Below are 23,520 nucleotides of genomic sequence, written 5' to 3' on the forward strand. Positions count from 1 at the left end.
TGGAAAAATTTCCAAGATACACTCTTAGTGAAAAAAAGGCAACTTACAGAATAATACACAATGTACAATCTCATTTTCATAAAAACGAAAGAAAATCATTATGGACATGTGTGTGTAAAAATGCTTTTTGGAAGGACTAGAAACTAGATCAACCAGCTAAACAGAAATTACTTCTGTAGCATGGCAGGGAGTTTCCATTTTTTATTAGTTTCCTAGTTTTTTTATATATAAAAAGAATGTTTTTACAAAGAAAATACAGTTGTGTATGCCTACAAAAATTAGCATTTACATTTATTGGTTGTGTATATATTAAACCTTACAAACACTTAAAGTTTATATATATATACACAGTAGATATATGGCCTGTGAATTGTACATCAACCATAAGAAAATAATTTAAACAGTGTTTATCTAAATGGTATAAACGTTAAGTGTTACAATGTATGAATCTGAAAATATAGTTGTTTCATTTGGATGTACAACAGCATGGAGGCACAGTCTAAGAATCAATTTTAGAAAAGACTATTCTGATTAGCAAATTTAATAAGTTTCATTACGGAAAATCCCAGAGGCAAGCTCTGGCATTTAATGATTAGAAAAGTAACAAGAAAGTATTGCCTACAAAATGAATCAATAGAAAAGTAAATTCCACTGTCTATGTTAAGCAAAAAATATAGTTAATTAGAGGAGGTATATTATATAAGTGTTTTCAAAGTGTATAGTATAAGAATGTATGGTGTGATAATGATTAAGAAACAAACAGATAAATACAAGTGAGAATTTCTTTGCCTCTTAAAATTCAGAATGAATCTTAGTAAGATACATAAACAATTTTACAAAATTTAGCAAGATTGTTTCCTTTTGTTGTCCTCTGCAACCATTACTATATCAAACTGCAGCAAATGATCAAGTCAATGGATAAAAGCCAGTCAAATCTAAGTGTGTTTCACTAAGTACATAAAACAGTGGCTTCAATGAATTGCACAAGAATTCCAGGTGTCCACTGCAGGTTCCAGGTTCAGTCCCATAACCCACTTTACTGAAGTTTCCCTTACGGTGGTGGCTTTAATGGGAAAGGCCTATCAACATAACAATTAGCTTGAGCAGAAACCAATTAAAACACGAGTTATATTAAGAATTGACACTGAAGTTCACTGAAGATAAAGGATGTGATTTTTCTATCACCACCAGTAGGATCTATTCCTGAATCACTTGATGTTTTTCTTCTATGATGATGGGAAGGTCCAAATGATTCTTTCTGCTGCACACCGTACATGGTTGCCATGCTACGCGATTCAATGGTGAATAGTGCAAGAACAAATACATACTTTTTGTACTGTTGTTCTCCAGTACTTGGGATTTTTGCAACATTCAAAGCAGCTTAAGTAGAAAAGAAAAAGTTCAAACCAGTCACCAGATCCAAAATTAGCATTTTATTCAGAACGCTGGGGTCAGAGGTGTATCATTTATATTCTGGTACACAATACAGAGGCAAAGCTGTTGTCAGAAGTCTCTCCAGTTTAAAAGCTTTTTTTTTTTCCATTTTTTTAAAAAAACCACACACTTAGTAGTGCCACCAGTGTCAGGCCACCCCTTTCTTTTTCTTTCCTTTCCTTTTTTTTTTTTTTTTTTTGGTACAAATTATGTAAAACATTTGTGCTAAGAACTTTTCTCCCTCCCCAAACCAAAAAGAAAATAAAAAATAAAAAAATTAAAAAAATTAAAAATTGAGTATTCTAACTACAGCTCAACAATTGAATCAAATGTCACTTTGTTTTGTAAATACTTTATCCATAACGAAAGATATAAACATGCAAAAAACCTGAATCCATAGTCCAAATAATACATACACATGTTCTGAAGTTTCTGCACTTCTCCATAGACTATGCCAATAAAACATTATGTACACATACTATTTTTACAGTGAAGTGGAAAAATACAGAAATAAAAAAGTGTACATGGATTAAGACCAAAATGTGTCTAACATTCTAGTTTATGAAAAAATTCAATTTTGCTACAAATTGGTGATATGAAAACTCCCTTTATTTGCAACCAGCTGAGTAAGTTTTAAGATTTTAGTGGAAAAAAAAGAAAACTAAAGTCTAAAACTAGAAGTAATGTACATTTTCCAATCTCATGGTCTCATCCCCCAAGGTAACAAAATCGCTCCATGAGTTTTTTTTGTTTGTTTAATTCTGTATTTTAATAAAAGCAAATGCAATGTAACAAAGGCGTGTTGAAGCATATCATGGTTTAACTTACTGCTCCCACCACAAAATATTTTGTCTTTTACTTATCGTTTCAGAAATCAGTACCATTAAAGCCTTAAACAGAAAACTAATTCCAATCTGAAAAAGGTACAAAAAGGCACATAAAATCCCAGTGCTTCTGTACTGTAAAATTCAAGTGTAACTGAGCTCAGTGTTTTTCCAAACAGTATGGATCACTGATATTCCCTCTGAGCCCAAATTGGTTTGCAGCCTATGCCAAAGCCTCCAGCAAGCACTGTGCTAGTAGACTACAAAGTTAAAGCCTAGCTTCTGTATGCTTTTTGGGAATATCAGTTGAAATTGTTTGTACTTGTCCAAAAACCAAGTTCACCCTGAAGTTCAGTCATCACCTCCACCATACATGTCAGCAAGTTTCTTGAACCGTGGCCCCCAGTCGTTCAGGTAATCATAGTCCTGCTCACCACCACTACTTGAGGAATTAAGGGAGCTCAAGGACCCAGCAGTGGAGCCACTGCCTTCATAGTCAAACACTAACAGGGAGTCATATGGTGGAGCTGTGGGGTCATTGTCAGCCGCTTTAAGGCCCTGCAATTTGGAAACACAAAGAATGAAAGAATTAAGAGAGGGTTACAATTTACAAAACCACAAGCAGATCCTAATGAATTCATGGGATCAAACACACACTTGTTTGTAAATTTTCACTTACAGACCACATATTCAACACATGGAAACTGCGGATATAACCATTTGAAAGTTAGATAAAAATTAACTTACATCTTTCCTGTGCAAAGAAACAACGCTAAGCAGTCAAGCTCAGGGAGGCCAAGACTTATGAAGGGAGGGGGTTAACTGAGTAATAAGTTGGACAGGTGGCAGAAATGAATGGCTCTGCTTGAGGCGGAGAAGGAAGGATCTTAAATAACATAATATATAGAGCAGCACTGCTAGATTAAATTTAAAAAAGCACCTCAGTGAAATACAAGAGACATACAAATGAGTACCATATGGTCCGTGTCCCTCCCTAGGCTTACAATCTAGCCTAACAGGTACTACTACTGTGTGAAGCAAATGACAAGTGACAAAACTGTGAAGTCAAAGCAAAAACCATCAGGTTGTGGGGAAAAAAAATTCAGATCAGCATTAAGAGCTAGGAGTTCAAAGAGAAAGTAGCATTGTATTTGACCTAATTTTGGAAGGACATCAAAGGAAGACTGAAGACAGGTCAGATGTGATTACTACATAAAGGGAGGTACTCATAAAATCATTTGTGTGATTAACATAACATAAAATGTGGAATGAACTGATTAATTTTAAACTGGTATTTTAAAATGTAGGGTAACTTCTAACTTCCAAAAATCCTAGAAATATCATAATCCAGTATCTGTACATGGTATAAATATTGAAAAGAGGAGGACTCCTGTCAATCTAAAATAACACGCTTGTCTGGTTCTTATGAAGAATTTTAAAAAGAAAGAAACGAGGAAATAACTACTCTCTATCTATATTTGTAACTTTTGTAAGCAGATGCTTTTTAATATACAATTAGAGTCTCTATGCTCTGCAAAACTTCTAAGGATTCAGTATTAGGTCCTTTGGTATATTTTCTAACTTTTTTTCCCAATTCCATTCTAGTACTCCTAGATATACTAACATTAAAACAAACATTCCCTTTTTCCACATTCTACGTGTCAAATGCTACCTGGCTTATATGGCCTCACCTATCTAAGACGTGTCACAGACAGTCCTACTTGAGAGATCAAGCCTGCCAATACACATGCATTTTATGAGCGCATACATGGGTTTTTATGACCACGTGTTCATCTATCCTTTCAAGGTTACAGAGGAGAAACAGGGAAAAAGCAAAAAAATTAAGGTCAGAATCAGTATGGTGTAGTGGTTAAGAGATCAGACTGTGAGATGACACGTTAGCTCTCCCCAGTACTAGCTGTGGAACCTCCACATAACCTCATCTGCAACTGTAATCATCATCATAAGACTACTATAAAGACCAAATGCAACAAAGGGACCCAACGGCTCACCACAGTGACTGGCACATGTAGAGCTCAATGAATATTAGTACTTTTTAAAAATTTGAGAGAAAAATGTCCTGCCTTGGGATTTGAAAAAATAAAAAACAGTAAAGATATATTTTAAGAAAGAAAATGGCAACTGCTGACTAGCATCAAAAATCAGAGAAAAAAGCACACATGACCGGTTTTCTCATCTTCAGGTACCTCTTTACTAACAGTCTTAACCATGAAATTTAGCAGTACTTTGCTACTTTTCCTCATGTCATTTTATACTATTTATACTTCAGAAAAGCCTGTGTAAAATAAAATAAAGCAGGTTTCAGCAAAATACTTTGATATATACAACATAAATAATTTTAGATGGGATTTTCTTTATCTTATTTTTAGACTAAACTACAAGGCAATTCTGCTAAGACTGAGAACCACAACCTACAATTTCTCAAAACTTGTAACTCCCTTCTGTGGTAGATTGTGTTACTGCCCTCAGTGATTCACTGCCCTTTTTCCGAAGGCAGAACACACACCCACCCTCCCATAGTGCCTCTCTGGGGTCAGGGTTTACTTTCCCAACCACACTGTAAGGCTTGGCTGTCTGACTGGCTCTGGCCAACGCAGTGTAAGTAGCTGTGAAAAGTAGCTGCTTCAAGAACTCTATCTAATGTGTTTCCACCCTTCCACCAATCCTCCTTTCCCCCTCTGCCAGAATGGCCTGCTCCAGATGGGAAGTTTATCTGCCTGGATCCTGAAACAAAACATATGGATCAGGAACTGAGTCACTGACAGACTACAGTTGACTTATAATTTAAGCAAGAAGTAAACCTTCATTATTATAAGCAGCAATATTTTGGAGTGGTCAGTGATTGGCGCCTTAGCTAACAAAAGCCAAAGAATGCACCTTCATTCATTTTGTTTGTGTTTATTAATTCAAGACATATTTGTTGATTATCTATTAATATTATTGCAGTGTATTCTGCTTACTGGTAGAGACACAGCTACTAATGAGCTAGATCCAATGGCTGCCCTTGTGGAGTTAATATTCACATATTAGCCTACACTCTTCTTCCTTACAAAGTCTAGCATCTGCAAATTTAAGCAATAGGGATTCCCTTAGTTCAGCATGGTCTGACTTGGGGTCATACAAGTAGGCCCAAGAAGGATTTGAAGAAAAAACAAGAAAAATCAGGGAAATTCCTGATAAGGAGAATGGGTCCCTGGAAACAAATATTAAATTTTCATTATGACAACTGCGTTATAATACAGACAACAGAGACAATGGCTAAGATCACTTTGTTCAGGTCATCTGCTTTACCACAATTTAATTATTAAGTGAAAATACACACAGAGCCCTGGCCCAATCCTTATGATGTCAACACCAAAGTGGAAATATGGAGAGGTTAAGACTCAAATTAGGGATAGCATTAGGAGAAATACCTAATGTAGATGATGGGTTGATGGATACAGCAAACCACCATGGCACGTGTATACCTATGTAATAAACCTGCACATTCTGCCCATGTATCTCAGAACTTGAAGTATAATAGTAAAAAAAAAAAAAAATAGAAAAAAAAAGAATGACACGTTTGAAAAAAAAAAAAAAGACTCAAATTAGCCCTAAAGAGTCAATGGCAAGGCCTCAAGTTTGTCTGGATTTGGAGGAGAAAAAAAGGGATGGCCTGTGTTTACTACGTCCAGGGAATAAACACAATAAGCGGTCTGGTCTTCCCTGGTGTGTTCATGGACCCCAGGACTCTTCATCAAATGGCTAAGCCACCTAATTTAATTCCTTAAAATAAATATAATGCTTGTGATAATCAACTCCCATATCTACTATTGAGTCTACAAAATACTATTGTATTTTTTAGCTCCTGCATTGGCTTTCTGATCATCCTGGTAGTTTACAAATCTCTGTTTTATTTATTTATTTATTTTTTTAAAGAGGTTAAGGCCATAAAATCCATTAGAGAGAGACCACTGTGCTATGCTAGAGCACAGCGCATTGCCTTATGTTTTAACAATTACAAAAGGGCAAAATCACTGAACTTTTCAAGAGTTCTTAGGCAAGCCAGCTTTCTATGCAGGTTAAGTACTTTAAATCCCTTCCACTTGGATAGCACTGATTTTCATCTGAGAATAAAATATGACTCTTCTGAACGAGGTATTATATAAACTCTTGGTAATATTTTGGTAATTCTAAAAAGATTGCACTGAAGTCCTAAGAAACTGACAGTAACAGGCACGAAATCTGAGTGAATGTACAGAAGAAATCCAGTGGGCAACAGAACCTTCTGGTTCTCCCTTATGGGATTCCTTTATTCTTGGATGTGAACATTATTTCACAGGATGTACTGTTACCAAATTTACAAACTAACCGCCTGTGTTTCTCTAGGTTTGACTAAATTTAGCAAAGTATCCTCTTGTTCCACCTTTCCTGGAGAGGTAGATCTTGAATTCTGAATAAAGCTGAACTATTTTCTAAAGACTGAGGCTTCTCCTCTGCAGAGAGAGCTTGGCTCTGGCTGAATTCTTGCTGAGCTTGTATTTATAGACTTCTGATCCCAGGCTTTATGGGCGGAGACATGCTTTTATGAGGATAAAACCCCACATTATGCAGTGAGGAACACATGAGGGATGTAAAAGAAAAGAGGTCTTACTGTTTCCTTTACATTCTGTCTTCTACAGTCCTAGTGCCACTGCTTTAGTGCAGGTCATCACTACATCCTGCCTGGACCAGAGAAAAAGCCTGCCTAACTGGTCTTCCTGTCTACAGCACTATTCCAGCTTCTTTCCTACAAACTATTGGTTTCTCTCTCAAACGTTATTTGATATCACCCCTGCAAGTTAAGACCTCTGACTGCTCTCTATGACTCCTTCCAAATGAAAGAGTTCCCCCAGCAATGGGCAAAATGATTTTTAATTGGTGCATGAACACTTTAAAACAATTATTTAAAACTCTTTAGAAAGCATTCAGTGAACCAAGACTGTTTACCCACCTTTTCCGTTTCAGCTATTCTCAGCTCCAGCAACCACAACTGAATTATGCACCCCCAAAGGGAATCCCCCCAAACCCCAAAGCATCATGTTCTTGTGCACTTCTATGTTGTTTATTCATTTTTTTGGAATTACACTTCTTATATTTTTTATTTGATTAATATCCATCCATCCATCCATCCATCCATCCATCCATCCATCCATCCATCCATCCATCCATCCATCCATCCATCCGTAAGTTCATTAAAAATATCACTTCTACTGCACAGATCTTTTTTCCCCAGCCATGACTAGGAGTCATTCCTGTGGTCTCTTTGGTCCCTTCTACTTTTTTATTTTTTATTTTTGGAGACAGGGTCTCACTCTGTACTCCAGACTGTAGTGCAGTGGCACAATCATGGCTCACTGCAGCCTTGACCCTCCTGGGCTCAGGTGATCCTCCCACCTCAGCCTCCTGAGTAGCTAGGACTACAGACGCATGCCACCATGCTCAGCTAATTTTTGCATTTTTTGTAGAGAGGGTTTTTTGTCTTGTTACTTAAGTGGGTCTCAAAACTCCTGGGCTCGAGTGATCTGCCTGCCTCAGCCTCCCAAAGTGCTGGGATTACAGGTGTGAGCTACTGTGCCCGGCCTCATCTACTCTTATCATCTTGTTTGGAAAACACTAGATTGTGACATCCCTTTCTACAGAGGCTGTTTTGTATCCACATCTCGCTGTCCAACACATTGCCTGACATTCAACAGCTATTCTATAAGGTAACTATTCATTGTTGTCCTGGGCATAGTTTTTCCTGCTCAGCATCCTCTTCATATTTATATCCACTCCTTTCAGAAAAAGCTAGAATCTAGATTTAAGACATGTGGATGTAAAAGTACACCATGTTTACATTACAGTAGAACTGAACATATCAAGGCCAACATTACTACCCCTCTTTCTGGGAATTTCATTTTACTTAATGTAATTTCTGATGCAGAAGGAGTGGATTTTAATTGTTTTCTTACAATTAGAGAACAGTAGAAAGTCTTTTACTCCTAAAAGGTAATTTACCTGTAATAGTTACTAATATGACATCAATAATAATTAAGATGTTTTTACTATGTGACAAGCAGTATACCAAGCACATTACAAAGATAATCTCATTTACTTCTCACTGCAGTCTCAAAAGGAGGTTCTATTACTATTCCCATTTTACAAATAAGAAAACTGAAAAGGTTAAAGAAAAGGATCTTGACCTTGTACAAGGTAACAGAGCTGTTAGGTGAGATGGCTAGATTTGAACTTACACAAATGCCCAACTTCCGTAAGACCAGAATGAGGTATTTTAAAAAAGAGAAATTAAATTAATAGGAGAAAAAGACAAGCTTTTTTTTTTTTTTTGAGTTGGAGTCTCACTCTGTCACCCAGGCTGGAGTGCGGTGGTGCAATTTCGGCTCACTGCAGGCTCCGCCTCCCAGGTTCACGCCATTCTCCTACCTCAGCCTCCCTAGTAGCTGGGACTACAGGCACCCGCCACCATGCCCAGCTAATTTTTTTTTTTTCATTTTTTTTTAGCACAGACGGGGTTTCACTGTGTTAGCCAGGATGGTCTCAATCTCCTGACCTTGTGATCCGCCTGCCTCAGCCTCCCAGAGTGCTGGGATTACAGGCGTGAGTCACCGCATTTCAAGTAAGTTGTAAGAAGCTTCCAAAAGTTTTAAACAATATTAACAAAAAGGTGGTCTTGTAACAGAATTATTCACTTGATTTTTATAATTTTGAGTAGAGAAATATACTTCATATACTATTGAATACATATATACACACATAATAAACATTTTTATATGTATATATGTGTATATGTGCGTGTGTGCACACACAGTGATATGGTTTGACTTTATCCCCACCCAAATCTTATCTTCCCTGGTTCCCATAATCCCTACATGTTGTGAGAGTTCCCTAGTTCCCATAATCCCCACATGTTTTGAGAGGGACCCAGTGGGAGGTAACTGAATCACGGGGGCGGTTACCCCCATGCTGCCGCTCTCACGATAGTGCGTTCTCATGAGATCTGATGGTTTTATAAGAGGCTTTTCTCCCTTTGCTCGGCACTTCTCTATCCTGCCGCCATGTGAGGAAGAATGCGTTTGCTTTCCCTTCTGGCAAGATTGTTAAGTTTCCTGAGGCTTTCCCAGCCCTGTGGAAATGTGAGTCCATTAAACCTCTTTCGTTTGTAAATTACCCAGTCTTGGCAGTTTTTCATAGCAGCGTGAGAACAGAAAAATACACATATATATAAAGAAGTGTATTTCTTTTTACAAAGACATATACAGGATTAGTATTAGTAAAATTATTGGAGGTATGTTAATATCTAACTGTTGGGCTGAGATTAAATGAATCTGTTTGAACTTTTCACTCTGTGAAGGTCATGTTTAAAAACTCAAAACAGAATGAAATTCTACAGTGGAAATTCAAAAACATGTGACTTATTTTACTCTGCCTGCCACACTGGAAATAAGTTATCATTTTTGAGATTCAAGGCAACATTCATTCCTTATTTAAATAAACTAGAAAATGTTCTCATGAGCTTTCTTATTTCTTACATCTATAAAAGCACTCCAATTATAATCATCACTATATTATTCTTCCTTTAGAACATTTGGTGCTCTGCTAAATCAAATAAGACCTGCAGATAAATAAATTTGTGTGCCTTTTAAATATTTTTATAAAATGTGCTTGAGTTCTTTCTAGGTGCTTTCAACTGTTTTAAAACTCTGCAAGTATTCATTTTTGTCTGTACAGTAAATGAAGACACTGAACAAGTCTTAACATGTATCTTGCATGAAAGAGTCTAGATGGTATTTTGGAGAGTTATTACTGGCTTAGGTCTTCTGACTTACATTAGACTTTCATCTCCCTTAAAAGTCCCACAGAACTGACCATCATCTCCTTAAAACTATCATTTTGATTGTTTTCTATTATACTTAGATTTTCTGTCTCCAACTGTAGGGGCATTTCTAGGTGAATATATTTAGTTCCTCCTCTCCTCCACATTTCCTATCTTGTAATCACATTCAAATTCATGGATTTAGGCCAGGTGTGGTGGCTCATACCTGTAATCACAGCGCTTTGGCAGGTTGAGGATGGAGGATAGCTTGAGCCCAGGAGGTTGAGGCTGCAGTTTGTTATGACTGTGCCACTGCACTCCAGCCTGGGCAACAGAGAGAGACCCTGTCTCTTAAAACACACACACACACACACACACACACACACACACACACACACACACACTCTCTCTCACGGATTTAGCTGCCATTTTCGGAATGATTTCCAAATTGGATCCTTTCATCCATTCACTTGTTCACCAAATCATTGTGCCCCATACTGCCCCTCCAGGGAGAAGCCCGTCTCCCTTCCCATGGAACACGGAAGGGCTCGGGGGGAGGCAGGATGGAACCATGGGATCTGTGATCTGAGGGAGGTGAGTTCTGGATACCATGGGATGCCAGTGGATGGTGCCTAACCCATACTCTGTATGCCTGACCTTTCCTGGGTTGGTAAATACTTAATGAAGTTCCCCCAATGCTAGAAAAATGGGGAAGGAAATTCTAGACAGGAAGAACATCAGATGGGCACCAGCATGAAACTGTAAGCTGAGATCGTGAATGACAAGCAGAGTTCTCTGTAGACAGCCTGCAAGATGCTGGGTGGTGAGGGCCTTGAGATGAAGCTGGAAAGCCAAGTAAGAACCAGACAGAATTGGCCTCCTATGCCTGGAAAATAAGGCTTTGGATGCTGGCACATTTGCATTGCACAAATACCGTGCTAGCAACAAAGCTGGGTATACACACAAGGAGAACTGATGTCTAATTTATGCTTTTATCTATATATTACTTGCACAGTTATGTTACACACATAGATGTTTGATAGTGATTTGCTGAATGGATGATCTTGCACTGAGCTCAAGATGCTTTCACAATGAGCCATTTTTCACATATGCAGACAATCTTCAAATTATGAAGAGATTGTATTCTGGATGTCAATTTGCAGTCAGTTGCTTGGAACAACGTTTTTCATATAAGTAATCACACCTGTTCGTTAATGGTCTCCAGCCATAACAAACTGTGTACCTGAGCACTGTTCAGGAGAAAGAAAATTCCAAATGGAAATTCCCACTATAACTCCTCCTACTGTGGCTGAGAAGGGTTGGGTAAGTGAATCTTACTGACTAGATGTTCTTTTCTATCTACTGAAGAAGATATAGTCACTGTTAAAACAAAGAACAACAAAAAAATCAATGACCATAGACATAGACAAACACACACACACACAGAAAGTACACACTTAAACATAAACTCAGAATTTGAATGTAATCTGACAAGTAGGATGAAAGGCTCCAGACTCAGTATCTGTTGAATCTCAATCAGATGAAAAGTGGGTGGCGCCTATAGCATCATGCCCTACACATTAGCCAGAGTGCACACTCGAATGCCTGAAAATGAAAATAATCTAAGAGGTAGGTAACATACTAGATGTTTAAGTTATGAAAACATGAACAAGAACAGTGCTTGTCCTGAAGAGAACTCACATGCTGAGTGGGAGAAAGAAATACTGACAGTTACACCCCAGCTGGTGAGGGCTGTGACCCGAGGGGCAGCTTGTTATGCCTTCCCAGAGGCATCAAGGAAGGCCTCGCAGAGAAATGTTTCAAGCTGAATCCTGAAGGCGAAGTGGGAGTCCTGCAGATGGCCAAGCAGGTAAGGGCTTTGCCGAAGTTACAGTATATTCAAAACTGTGATGCTTTTGAGGAACTGCAAATAGTTCAGTGGGGCTGCAGCACAGAAGGGGCATGTGGGGAGGTGAGGGGTAGAAGAAGGCAGGAATCAGATGAGCAATAGCCTTATAAATAAACCTTACTGTTTGATCTTTAGCACTGAGAAAAGAAGAGTATCAGGGATGGAAAGAAATCACACAGAATACTGACACTTCAGGGACAGGCAGAAATATTTAGTAAGGATTTGTTAAATTATACTTAAGGCAGAATTCTGGCTTCAAAAAAGTATGGTTCCAGCTGGGCACAGTGGCTTATGCCTGTAATCCCAGCACATTGGAAGTCTGAGGCAGGGGGATCATTTGAGCCCAGGAGTTCAAGACCAGCCTGGGAAACAGGCTGGTGAGACCCCGTCTTTACAAAAATAAAAATTAAAAAAAAAAATTTTTAAAGTCCAGTTCCTAAACCTACAGACAAAAGATTCACTATATCTTGAATTGACAACAATCAGAGTAACTCAACAATTTCTTATGATGACAAACACGAAATGAGAAATAAAATCATTAGGCACTCTTACATTTTTCTAAAAGATCTAGGCATATATGTATAAATTTCTGCAAATTCTCCTAACTGGATCTATATATAACTAAGAGCTAGCTGGCAAAGTCAGGACATATTTCTGTGGATAGAGGGAGTTACTGGCATTCTGTTGTTTTTGCTTTCCATGTGTTTTTAAATCATGTCAACTACAAATTAACCTTATTACCTATCTAGCAGAAATGAGTATGTATGTTCAGAAGGCAGCATATATCTTAGGAATAGAAAGTAATGGATAGTTATAGAGACAGGCAACTATTCCAATTTTGTTTTAAAACTTTTCTACAAGCAATAAGTATATCTAAAAATCGAATGTAGATTATGTTTAATATTATATGAATTTTGAGGAAGCCCAGGATACAAGAGTCTTATCAGCCTATGACTGAAGGCCGTATACAACAGATGCGTTCCACTTTGTAACGCACTGAGACCTATTCTGATCTTGGAGACACCAATGATACAACCAGAAAACAGGAGTTCTGCCACATATTCACAATCAACATCGATATGTATTGTTCTCTTATATTCACAATAAAAATTCAGAAGAATTATAGTAAGACTATAGACATGTTCAGAAGACGCAGCATAAATCATTGAACTTCAAAACTTAAATGTAACAGAACTCTTGGTCAGTAATAAAAGAATGTCACAATAATTCTGACAGTGAAAATCATATCTGTTATATGCAACAGAGAAGTAGCTTTCTTTTACAGAAGCTCTTAAAACTCCTCGATTAGACAAGTATTTAAATCACTTACATAATATTTAATTTAGCTCTTCCAACTAATCTCTTTTGATGGAGTCATTGGGCAGGCACTGAATTCTCATGATTTGCAGGATTCAAAGGGTACAGTGTGAGGAAAATTAAAGTGAACTACTGTTATATTTATTAATGCTAATAAATAAAATTAGGATGCACTATAATATTGTTAGTCTATTTATTACTTGTAATCTAGGGGGAAAAATCCTTCTTGGAGACAGTGTGACTAATTCTGATAATATATGATGTATGTCATTTTACAAATGCAGAATCTTAATTGATAGATCTCTGTGGTTGATCAAAGCAATTATATTTGTTATCTGTCAACGAAGCCACATTTGCTTTGACACGAAGATAAACTTCAGAAACAAAAGTATGTTTTAGTGAACTATATAGCTGTATTCCAAGCAATCTGTGGCTTACAGAGATCTAACCATTAGCATGAAATGAAAACTCTTATAGAGAGAACGAGTCTCTCTCTCTACCTCATTGATGAAGTCCCCAATGTCTCCAGGGTGCGGGGCTGCCGAGCGGACTGGATACTGGGGCTCGGCATGGATGGGTCTTTCATCCATTCGTCGGATTCCCACAGGCTTGATGGCATCAGGCTCCACAGTGTCAGGCTGCTGCAGCTGGCTCAAGTCGTAGTCCTGCAAAAAGACAAAATCAAAAACCGATGGGAGATGGGCACCGAGATAGAAAATTACAACCTCGCTTTTTAAACCCATACTCAGAACACAGAGAAATGAGGAAAATTTAACATAATGGAAAAGTTGCCACTATGAGTTTTTCATGTTATGATTAAATATTTCTTTCACACAGCTCTTTCTTCTGTGCTTTTCATTTCTACAGTCTGTGCTCCATCTGCTTTACAATGTTCCTCATCAGTTTCCAATGAAAAACAGCAGTGTGATAAGGTCTCACTATAAAACAACTAAGAAACCGACTAGACAATATAGTTGTACCATACAAGTAAAGGGGCTAACTTACTGTCTTTAGTATTTTTTTAAAATGAGGGTGGTTATTTTTCCTTTTCCCTAAAGGAAGGCATTAGTTCATCAAGGTTTCACGCCACCCTTCTTCCCTCCCTCTCTCCCTTCTAAAGTCGAGAGCAGAGGTCAGAAAACTACGATCTCCGGGCCCAGTGTGACCTGTGGCCTATTTTTCTCTAAGACTAGCTTTTACAATTTTAAAAAGTTACTTAAAATAAAAATGACAAAGAAAAATGTGCTACAAGGAATACATGTGGCCCACAAACCTAAATTATTTACTCTCTGGCCCTACTGAGGAAAAGTTCGCTGACCTCTGGTTTAGAGGTGTTAGGCCAGAGAGAGATCGGATTTTCTTCCAAGGCTGCCTTGTGGGAATGTCCTGGAAAAACAGTCTGTCCACTTTCAGAGAGACAAAGTACAACCTGTAAGGAAGGATGCTCTGTCCATAGGTTGGGCCCTCAGAACTATTTTTAGCTCAGGCATCAGACAGCTGGACAGGAATGTATAAAGAAACAGACTACAATGTAGAAACACATCCACATTTTAGGGTTGGGTAAATACTTGGTAGTTTTCAAACCTCTGAATTCTGGAGATATAAAATATCATATCCCCAGCTTACCCAACATTCTCCCATTTCAAAACTGGCATTTGCAGAAAGCATAGATTTACTTATACTTTATTCTTAGTTTAGGCTCCATCTCTCTGTCTGAAACTAGCTTTTAAAACCTTTTGCAATTATCTCTATGGAGACTTTGATTTATTTGACAGTTGAACATTTACCATGTTTTGGCAGTGGTCTAGGTGTCTTATATATGTTCACTCATTTCATCCTTAGTACATGTGATACTAAGTTTTATTATCTCCACTTAAGAGACGAGAAAACTAAGTTTCAAATACCCCAAGTAAGTTACCTATGGTCCTAGATCTATTAAGAAACAGATTCTGACTCCAAGAGTATTAGATTCCAAAGCCTGGCTCTCTTCACAATCATCTATGAGTAAATCAAGACTGAGTTACAAGGTTGGATTTAAAGGTAAGGAACTAGATAAATGAGTTTGGAGGGACAGGAATGTGAAGAATGCTTAAAATAACAAGGAGACAAAAGGAAGGAAAAGGTCAGTAACCTTCATACTCACTGTGGGCCAGGCACTAAACCAGGCTCTTGATAAGTGTTTTCTCACTATCAATGCTGTTTAACAAACCCATGAAGAGTGTTTTATTATCATCTTTTTAGATGAAGAAACAGGTTGAGTAACTTGCCTAAGGTCACACAGCTAGTATAAGACTAAAATGAGAATCAAAACCATGAGTGTCTGACTTCATAGCACCTGATTTAAAATTTATCTCTATGCTAATTGGGACACTCTGATCCTGGCAACACTCTCCCTGAATGTTTCCTTATCAAGAACTTCAGCTGGCAGGTGACAGCACTCACATACCCTGATGGAAAAGCTCCTCCTCTTAGGTGTGTGCAATGTGATGCGGAAAGCGAGGTAGGTACAGAGACTCTGAACCCGCCAGAGTGGGATGTATATTTGGTGTATTACAAACTATAAAATGTTCAGGGGGAAACCGGCTTTGGCTCTGAACCATCTATGGGCCGGCGACAAAGCACCATTTTGGGAGAGTACATAGCAGGAGCAAAGGCATCAGAATGCTGCTTTCTCTTGTCAGGATGGAGTATTTCAAATCATCCATACAAAACTTGAGAAAAAACACCTTGATCTTGCATAAATGTGCTCCATTTTCAATTTTATAGAATTTGAGTTATTTACAGAATATCTCAGAAAAGTCCCTCAATAATGTAACAGATGTGAAAGCCCTTGAAATGTTAAAATGTTATACATGATAAAAAGAGGGATTTATTCCGCAGCACTTTGGGAGGCCAAGGCAGGAAGATCATAAGGTCAGGAGTTCGAGACCAGCCTGGCCAATGTGGTGAAACCCCATCTCTACTAAAAAATACAAAAATCAGCCGGACGTGGTGGTGGGTGCCTGTAGTCCCAGCTACTTGGGAGGCTGAGGCAGGAGAAACGCTTGAACCCGGGGGGAGGCAGAAGTTGCAGTGAGCCAAGATTGCACCACTGAACTCCAGCCCGGGTGACAGACAGAGACTGCCTAAAAGGAGGAGAAAAAAAAAAAAAGAGAGGGATTTATTTAGAGAGATTTGAATGTTTTCACACTAAAAACCATGTTTTTTCCAGGCCATGTTTAATTGTGTAACTACCAAGGACAATAGAGTGGGGTGAACTGTAAGTATGTGTTCTTATTCAATTACCAAAGCTGTCCCTAAAACAGGGGAAAATAGATGGCAAGTATACCGATGACAGTTAATAAATGTTTTTACCCTAAGGGCGAAAAATGTTTTATTGGAAGTCTAAATTACACAAAAATAGGTAATTGAATCTTACATTTAAGCACTGTCTTTTACCTGGCAACATATTCTTTGATGGTCCTGGATATATTACATAATAGCTTCAGGGTGACAAATATAAGAATATAGCAGAATTTCTTTCACATAACTGGAGATAAAAGAGGCATGTGGGCTTTACTCATGCTACTCCCTATCTGGGAAGAGCCACTCTACTCTGACTTCTTCTATAACTCCCAGTGTATCCAGAGGTTGCAAATAAAATTGCATTTTGATTAGCTAGTAGAATTTTAAACATATTCAAATAGGTCACCGACATTTAGACATAGGGGTATCTCACCTGAGAATAACAAGATCTGGCAAAAGAGATCTTACATTCTGACAACAATTTGCTACCGCTGAGAGCAGCTGTCCCCTCTGGACAAGGAAAAGATATCCTCCTAACCTGCTTCATTCATGAATGCGCATATAACATACATAATAGCAAATAATTTACAGTTCTTTATCTTTCTTTTGATAGCTTTTTCCTACTGTCTTAAGAACCAGAGAGCAGGAAGAGTCTTAAAACTTCTGTGGTCTTGCTCAGACCTTTGGACCATCAATGTGTCAGGCTCACAGAAAATGCTCACTAAAAAAAAAGTGTTGAATATAATCTCAGTGATGATATTTATGCCAGATATCAAAGGAGCAGCTAATTCAAGAAATGTGACTTGGATCACATTTACACACTATAGTAATAATTTATGATGAGAAGGGAGAGAAAGACCCCCTGGTCCCACTGCTGAGAATCATTGCCATGGTGAATCTACCCCATAATGACGGAAACCTGTTAAATTCCTCCACGGTGATGGTGTCCAAAAAGAGGCAGAAAATCACTGGTTTAGAGGAAGTTAGACACTAGGTTAAAATATACGGCTTAGAGTATCTCTGTGATGGCTTCTCCTTATCTACACAAATATGGGATATAAAAATCTGCTGATGGCAGGCAGCGTGTGGAAGTGTCCTCCGATCACAGGGATGGGCTCTTCTGTTGGCGTCTATCTGTGTTGTGTGGCAAAAGTCCTGACCTGAGAGTCTAATTTTAGACCTTTTGATAAAAAACCCTCCCTAATTATACATCTTTACAATCCCATAATGACGTACATAAACACACAAATGACAACATGTAGGATGAGAATTATAAAGAGAATTACAAAGACCAAAAATCTTCTCAATGTCATTGAGTTCATGGCCTTACTCCTGAAGATTATAAACAATCCAAAAATACATCTTTATTTGGTTCCTAAAACTCTAGACAAAGAGTGGGTCTGAAAATTCTCTTATGATTGCCAACCTTTAAGATGTTAACTTCCCAAAGAAATTTAATTTTCAAACGAAGGCCAAGAAAAATCTCTTTTTAAATTCATTTTAATGTTTGGAATGTGTGTTAATTGGCAATCATAATTAAAAGTAGGCATAGAATTTGGGTTTTGGTAATATTAACACTGCAAGTAACTTAACATTTTTTTGGTCTATGATTTAAAATGTCTTAAAGGTGATACAGTTCTGGGGGAGTTAGTAAGAAGTTAGCATGACTTGCAATGATTTATAATTAGTTTGGAAAATGATACACGTTTAACTCAGAGCATTTGGTTATGCTACAATAAAATAAAATGCTGCATCAGTATCAACTGAAATTCTGGAATCCCAGGCAAATATTTCCAAAAACTACATTGCATGTAGAATCTATAGAATTATACAGTTAGCCCATTTCAGGGAGTAATGCACTCACTCACTCATTTACCATCCCACCAGTATATATGGAATGCCTACTGGGTGCCAGATGTCATTTTCAGGTAGGTCTGAGAGCGAGCAAGCAAGCAAGCAAGCAAGCAACCTTTTCTGGTGCTCATCATCTGTCAGGAATTCCGTTAGGTGCCTTCTCATATGGTATTGCATATAATACAAACAAAAACCCTTCTAAGTGGGTGTTATTGTTCCCACTCTATTGATTACTGTAGCTCAGGGAGGTTAATGATTTGACCAAGGTCACAGACTCACTTAAGCATGTCAAAGGATAACACAGAGCCCACCAGGGCAAGCAAAATAAATAATCAAAAAGCTGCATCTTTTTGTCACTTGCCAGTGAAGAAATGCACCAAAGAGTTTACTGATGAGGAAAACAGCTGGGGTTTGAAGTGCTGGGAGGGGGAGTTCAAGATGGTTCTGCTCATCAGGCACTGGGCGCCAGCACTCTGCATAGAACAGAATGAGTTCTTCGGTCTGTGCACAGTTGGTTAAAATACGACTAACTGTTGTTTAGGCAGGAAGGAGTCCTCACTTAGGTCAAGTAAGAGTCTGACACATGGAGGAGACGGGTGGACACTCAAAGTTCATGGGCCTTTATCAACCTCCACTGGTTAGAACCAGTGATGATACATAACAGTTTTGCTATCCCTTAGGCATGGGCTGGTACAAGTGGAACATTTTCCTTTTATAGTTGCAAAGGCAAATGACTTTAAAATCCCCATATAGATAAGGTAAACATTAAAAATGTTTCAAGACTGAGTGACTGACAGAAATTAAAATACTCATGTGGAAGTAAATGGACAAAATCCTGAAGGAAAAAAAAAAAGTATCCAGAAAAAAGCTGACTGTGGCACAGGCAAGAAACTTCAGACACAAAAAGAAATGGAAGGTGGGAGAGAAAAACATCATTATCTCACCCTCTACAGCTCCTGGCATTAAAATAATTGAATAAAATAGTGATAAGGTGTCAACATATTACCATACAACTGCTGACAAGTAAGTCAAATATACCTGTGCAAGCTTTATGTAAATTACATTACAACCTGATTTTCTTCCCCAGTGAAATATCGTTATGACGGTAACTATCTTCACAGGTCAAATGATGTGGAAAACTAAGTAGATTCTATAGATTATTAAAGCCCCCCCCCCCCCCCCGCCGCCCCCGCAATAAAAGATTTGCTAAAAGCTTTTTCTGGATTGAACCATAAACCTAATAGAAATAAAATAACTTGGGGACTTTCAGTGTACAGATGAAGGATCTCTGTTCTCTCTCTTCATATACATTTTAATCTTACTGGTAGCCAGTTTTCTACTTCCCACAGGGGAGACGACTGAGTCCCCACTAAAAGGGCACAGTCATTGTTTCTGCCCCTGTGGCTTACTGTTAATGCTGACATGTCACAGTTTCCTTTAAAATGCTACCTGTTTTCAGAATTATGAATGAGCTATAGGTTCACTCTTTGATGTAAAATTACACTTCTATTTTAGAAACTGCGACTGCTGAAATCCTATCACAACTTATTTCCCGTTGTAAAATTATGGCTTATTCTTTTAGGAACATGTGGCACATACACACTTCAATTAGATTTGATTCCACAAATTCTTTCATAAGAGGAGTCTCTCTTGGGAAACAGACTCAGTTACTAACATCATAGAGCCTTTAGTCTAATGTCTTTTAACAGGACACATTTAAAAATAATGAAAGCTTGGCCAAGCGTGGCGGCTCACGCCTGTAATCCCAGCTCTTTGGGAGGTGGAGGCGGGTGGATCACTTGAAGTCAGGAGTTGGAGACCAGCCTGGCCAACATGGTGAAACCCTGTCTCTACTAAAAATACAAAAATTAGGTGCCTGTAGTCCCAGCTACTCAGGAGGCTGAGGCAGCAGACTCGCTAGAAGCTGGGAGGCAGAGGTTGCAATGAGCGAAGATCGTGCCATTGCACTCCAGCCTGGGCGACAACAGTGAAACTCTGTCTCAACAAAATAATAATAAAAAAATTAAAATGAAAGCTGAATATAATATCTAAACTGTTACAAAAAATATGGAAAGTGAAGGTGTAAGAAGCTATGAAGGAAGTACTGCTAGAAGAAGGGAGGATGCAGATATGCGGAGGAACGGCTTCAGAAAGATGGAGCACTTGAAATATGAAATAATTTCCCATTGTTTTGATGCAATCCAGTTAAAGAGAAACACATTTCTTAACCTTTCCAAGCCACTGTCTTGGGAGACAAAAGTACAGCCATCTAAATGCATGCTAGGTTCCATGTTTTCACCTTGAGCTCCAATTTCTTCTTGCAAAAAACAAAAAACGTGACCACTTGGATAGAGATCAAAGCCACTCTATCTCAGCATGACCTATTAATTCATCTCAGAGAAAACACAAAAATAGGTAATAAAGAGATGACAACATTTGGTTGAGAATATGGTGGCAGAGCATGAAAATCCGTCCCTAGTTTATGACACATCATTTTGAAATGTCCTCAAGAATATTCTTTGTTTTAGGATAAATGTACACATAAAGTAAATACTGCAAAGGGAGCCAAGTATTTGATTTTTTAAAATCCTTGATTCAAATCCTGGCTCCATCATATTTTGACTGTGTGACTTTGAGCAGATTACATAAACTTCCCATGCTAACCTTAATAGTATTCAACTTTTAGACAAAAAAGCCAACGAGAATTCCATTGATTAAATACGTCTATAACAAGGTTCAACAATCTTTTCTTGTAGGGTCTAGATAGTAAATATTAATATATTAGGCTTTGGGGGCCAGATAGTCCATGTCACGATGTTTCAACTCTGCTGTTGCTGCAGCATAAAAGTAGTCACAGATAATACACAAAAAATGGGCATCAACGGGTATGGTGCATGGCCATGCTCCAGTAAAACTTTATTTATAAAAACAGGTGGGAGGCTGAGGCAGAAGTCTATGTGTAGGCTGGGCGTGGTGGCTCTCGCCTGTAATCCCAGCCACTTTGGGAGGCCGAGGACGGTGGATCACAAGGTCAGGAGTTCAAGACCAGCCTGACCAACATGGTGAAACCCCATCTCTACTAAAAATACAAAAATTAGCCGTGCGTGGTGGTGCACACCTGTAATCCCAGCTACTCAAGAGGCTGAGGCAGGAGAATTGCTTGAACCTGGGAGGCAGAGATTGCAGTGAGCCAAGATTACACCACTGCACTCCAGCCTGGGTGACAGAGTGAGACTCAGTCTCAAAAAGAAGAAGAAGAAAAAAAAATAGCTGGTGGATTTGGTAGCTGCTAGAACACTGGCCTATAGCATTTTTGCATGTTAGCTTTTTTTTTTGCATAGTACTAATACATGCTTATTCAAATCTTTATCACTGTTATTACTAGAATATCAATAACTTTCCATTTCCCTAAAACTAAATACAGAAAATTTGTAATTAGCCAGGAAGAATAAATATTAATATGACTTATATAAAATACTGTGTCATTTGCATGAAGTGACAGGAATGACAAAGGAAAAGTCATATGCAAATCATGTGCACAGTGAACGTATTTAATAAGTGGGAGGGGATGGGCACTGACCAGTTCAGAACACACGCTTTTACAGCCTACTAACGTGTACCCTGGCCACAAGTGTTTTGAGAATAGCATGCAAAAAGGGAGTGACAATGTGCTAACCCAATCCCTAGTGAAACTTTCCTTTTGTGCAATCAGAATTCTTTCAATAACTAATATATAATAGTGTTTGCAGGTCAGTAAAAATGTATGAATAACTTGGGAACATCATTAACAGAGCATGCTTTAGCCAACAATAAGTGTTGAAAGTGGTCTCCACAGTTACATCCAGATTCAGCCATCTGTTAAGTTTGCTTATAAGGCAGAATAAATTTATAAGCAATTATTTCAAGCAATCAAATATACCACGGTTAGGTTATACAGCTTCATTCTCAACTTAAAGTCAGAGAGTTGGGCTTGATTGCCCACATTAGGTCTGGTTCCTGAGACTGGCAGAAGTCCACAGAGATTCCCTGGCTCAAGAAGAGATTTCTTGACTCAGAAAAGTAGCTGGTTTGTTCTCAAGTGGTTTTCCTGTACCTGTGCCCCATCCTTCTGTCTAGGCATCCTGCCTGGACTTCAGATTTAGCTCCAGACTGTATACTCAGAATTTTTTTAATAACTTGGCTGCTTAGAATGCTTCTTTCAGATTTTAACTTTGTTAATGTCAAAATGTGCCCAATTCTGCAAGCTTAATCAATTGATTACCCTTATGTCTTCTAAAGTCATATTACCAGTGGTCATCTAATAAGCCTAGCCGTACTGGTCCAAGTCAGTAACACCTCCTGCCTGCTACAGACCAGTGAGACTAAATAAAATACCTATCATACAACCTCTATCACAGTGCATGAGAGCTTGAACTCTCGAGTCACCAGACCTAGGTTTGAAAACCAGACTAATAGCAGTGTCCGCTTCATGGAGTCATCAGGAACATTATAAAGGACATGCAAACTAAGAGAGTAGCACAGTGCCTGACACAGAACAAGTATGCAACAATGCTAGCATTTATGAAGGCTATCATCATTTCCTGAAGACATCAGAGGATGTCTAAGGATGACAGTGAAGTTATCGGGAGTGTACTGGTTCAATTAAGCCACAGATAAAGTTGCAAACTAAGTTAGAAATTCAGGAAGAGGGACCAGAGCAGTTCAACTAACATTCTATGAGTGTTGCCAGGTGCCAACTGTCCTAGAAATAAAAAATAAGTATGACAAATCCGTGCCTTACAGAGCTTAAGGTGAGGACAAGCAGTGGACATAAAAGCTCAAAATAGAGGTAGACAGGGAATGCTGTGGGGGCGCAGAGCGGAGACACTCGATTCAGGCTGGTACTCCAAGACAAGATGTCTTGCGATGAATCTTGATGGCTAAACAGAATTAGGTGAAGAAATGGACTACGTTAAAAAAGTGTGAAAGAGTGTGGTATATGTGTGCAAGTACAGGCAGTTCAAAATGCAAAGTGGAAGGGTAATGACAGAAGAAACTAAATC

At 38.4% G+C, this 23,520-nt stretch overlaps 1 protein-coding gene across 2 annotated transcripts in view; it reads right to left on the reverse strand.

Moving 5' to 3' along the window:
- Window positions 1–1,413: 1,413 nt before the first annotated feature.
- Window positions 1,414–23,520, reverse strand: part of CDH2 (cadherin 2) — a 226,573-nt gene continuing 204,466 nt past the window's right edge. For both annotated transcript variants that reach the window (XM_025365214.1, XM_025365215.1), the window contains 2 exons: window positions 13,840–14,004; window positions 1,414–2,816 (listed from right to left, as the gene is read on the reverse strand). In XM_025365214.1, the coding sequence (XP_025220999.1) occupies window positions 2,610–2,816; window positions 13,840–14,004 (372 nt within the window). In that variant the 3' untranslated portion in view covers window positions 1,414–2,609. The remainder of the gene's footprint in view (window positions 2,817–13,839; window positions 14,005–23,520) is intronic.

The sequence above is a fragment of the Theropithecus gelada genome, chromosome 18, assembly GCF_003255815.1.
Source record: "Theropithecus gelada isolate Dixy chromosome 18, Tgel_1.0, whole genome shotgun sequence".
Taxonomy (NCBI): domain Eukaryota; kingdom Metazoa; phylum Chordata; class Mammalia; order Primates; family Cercopithecidae; genus Theropithecus; species Theropithecus gelada.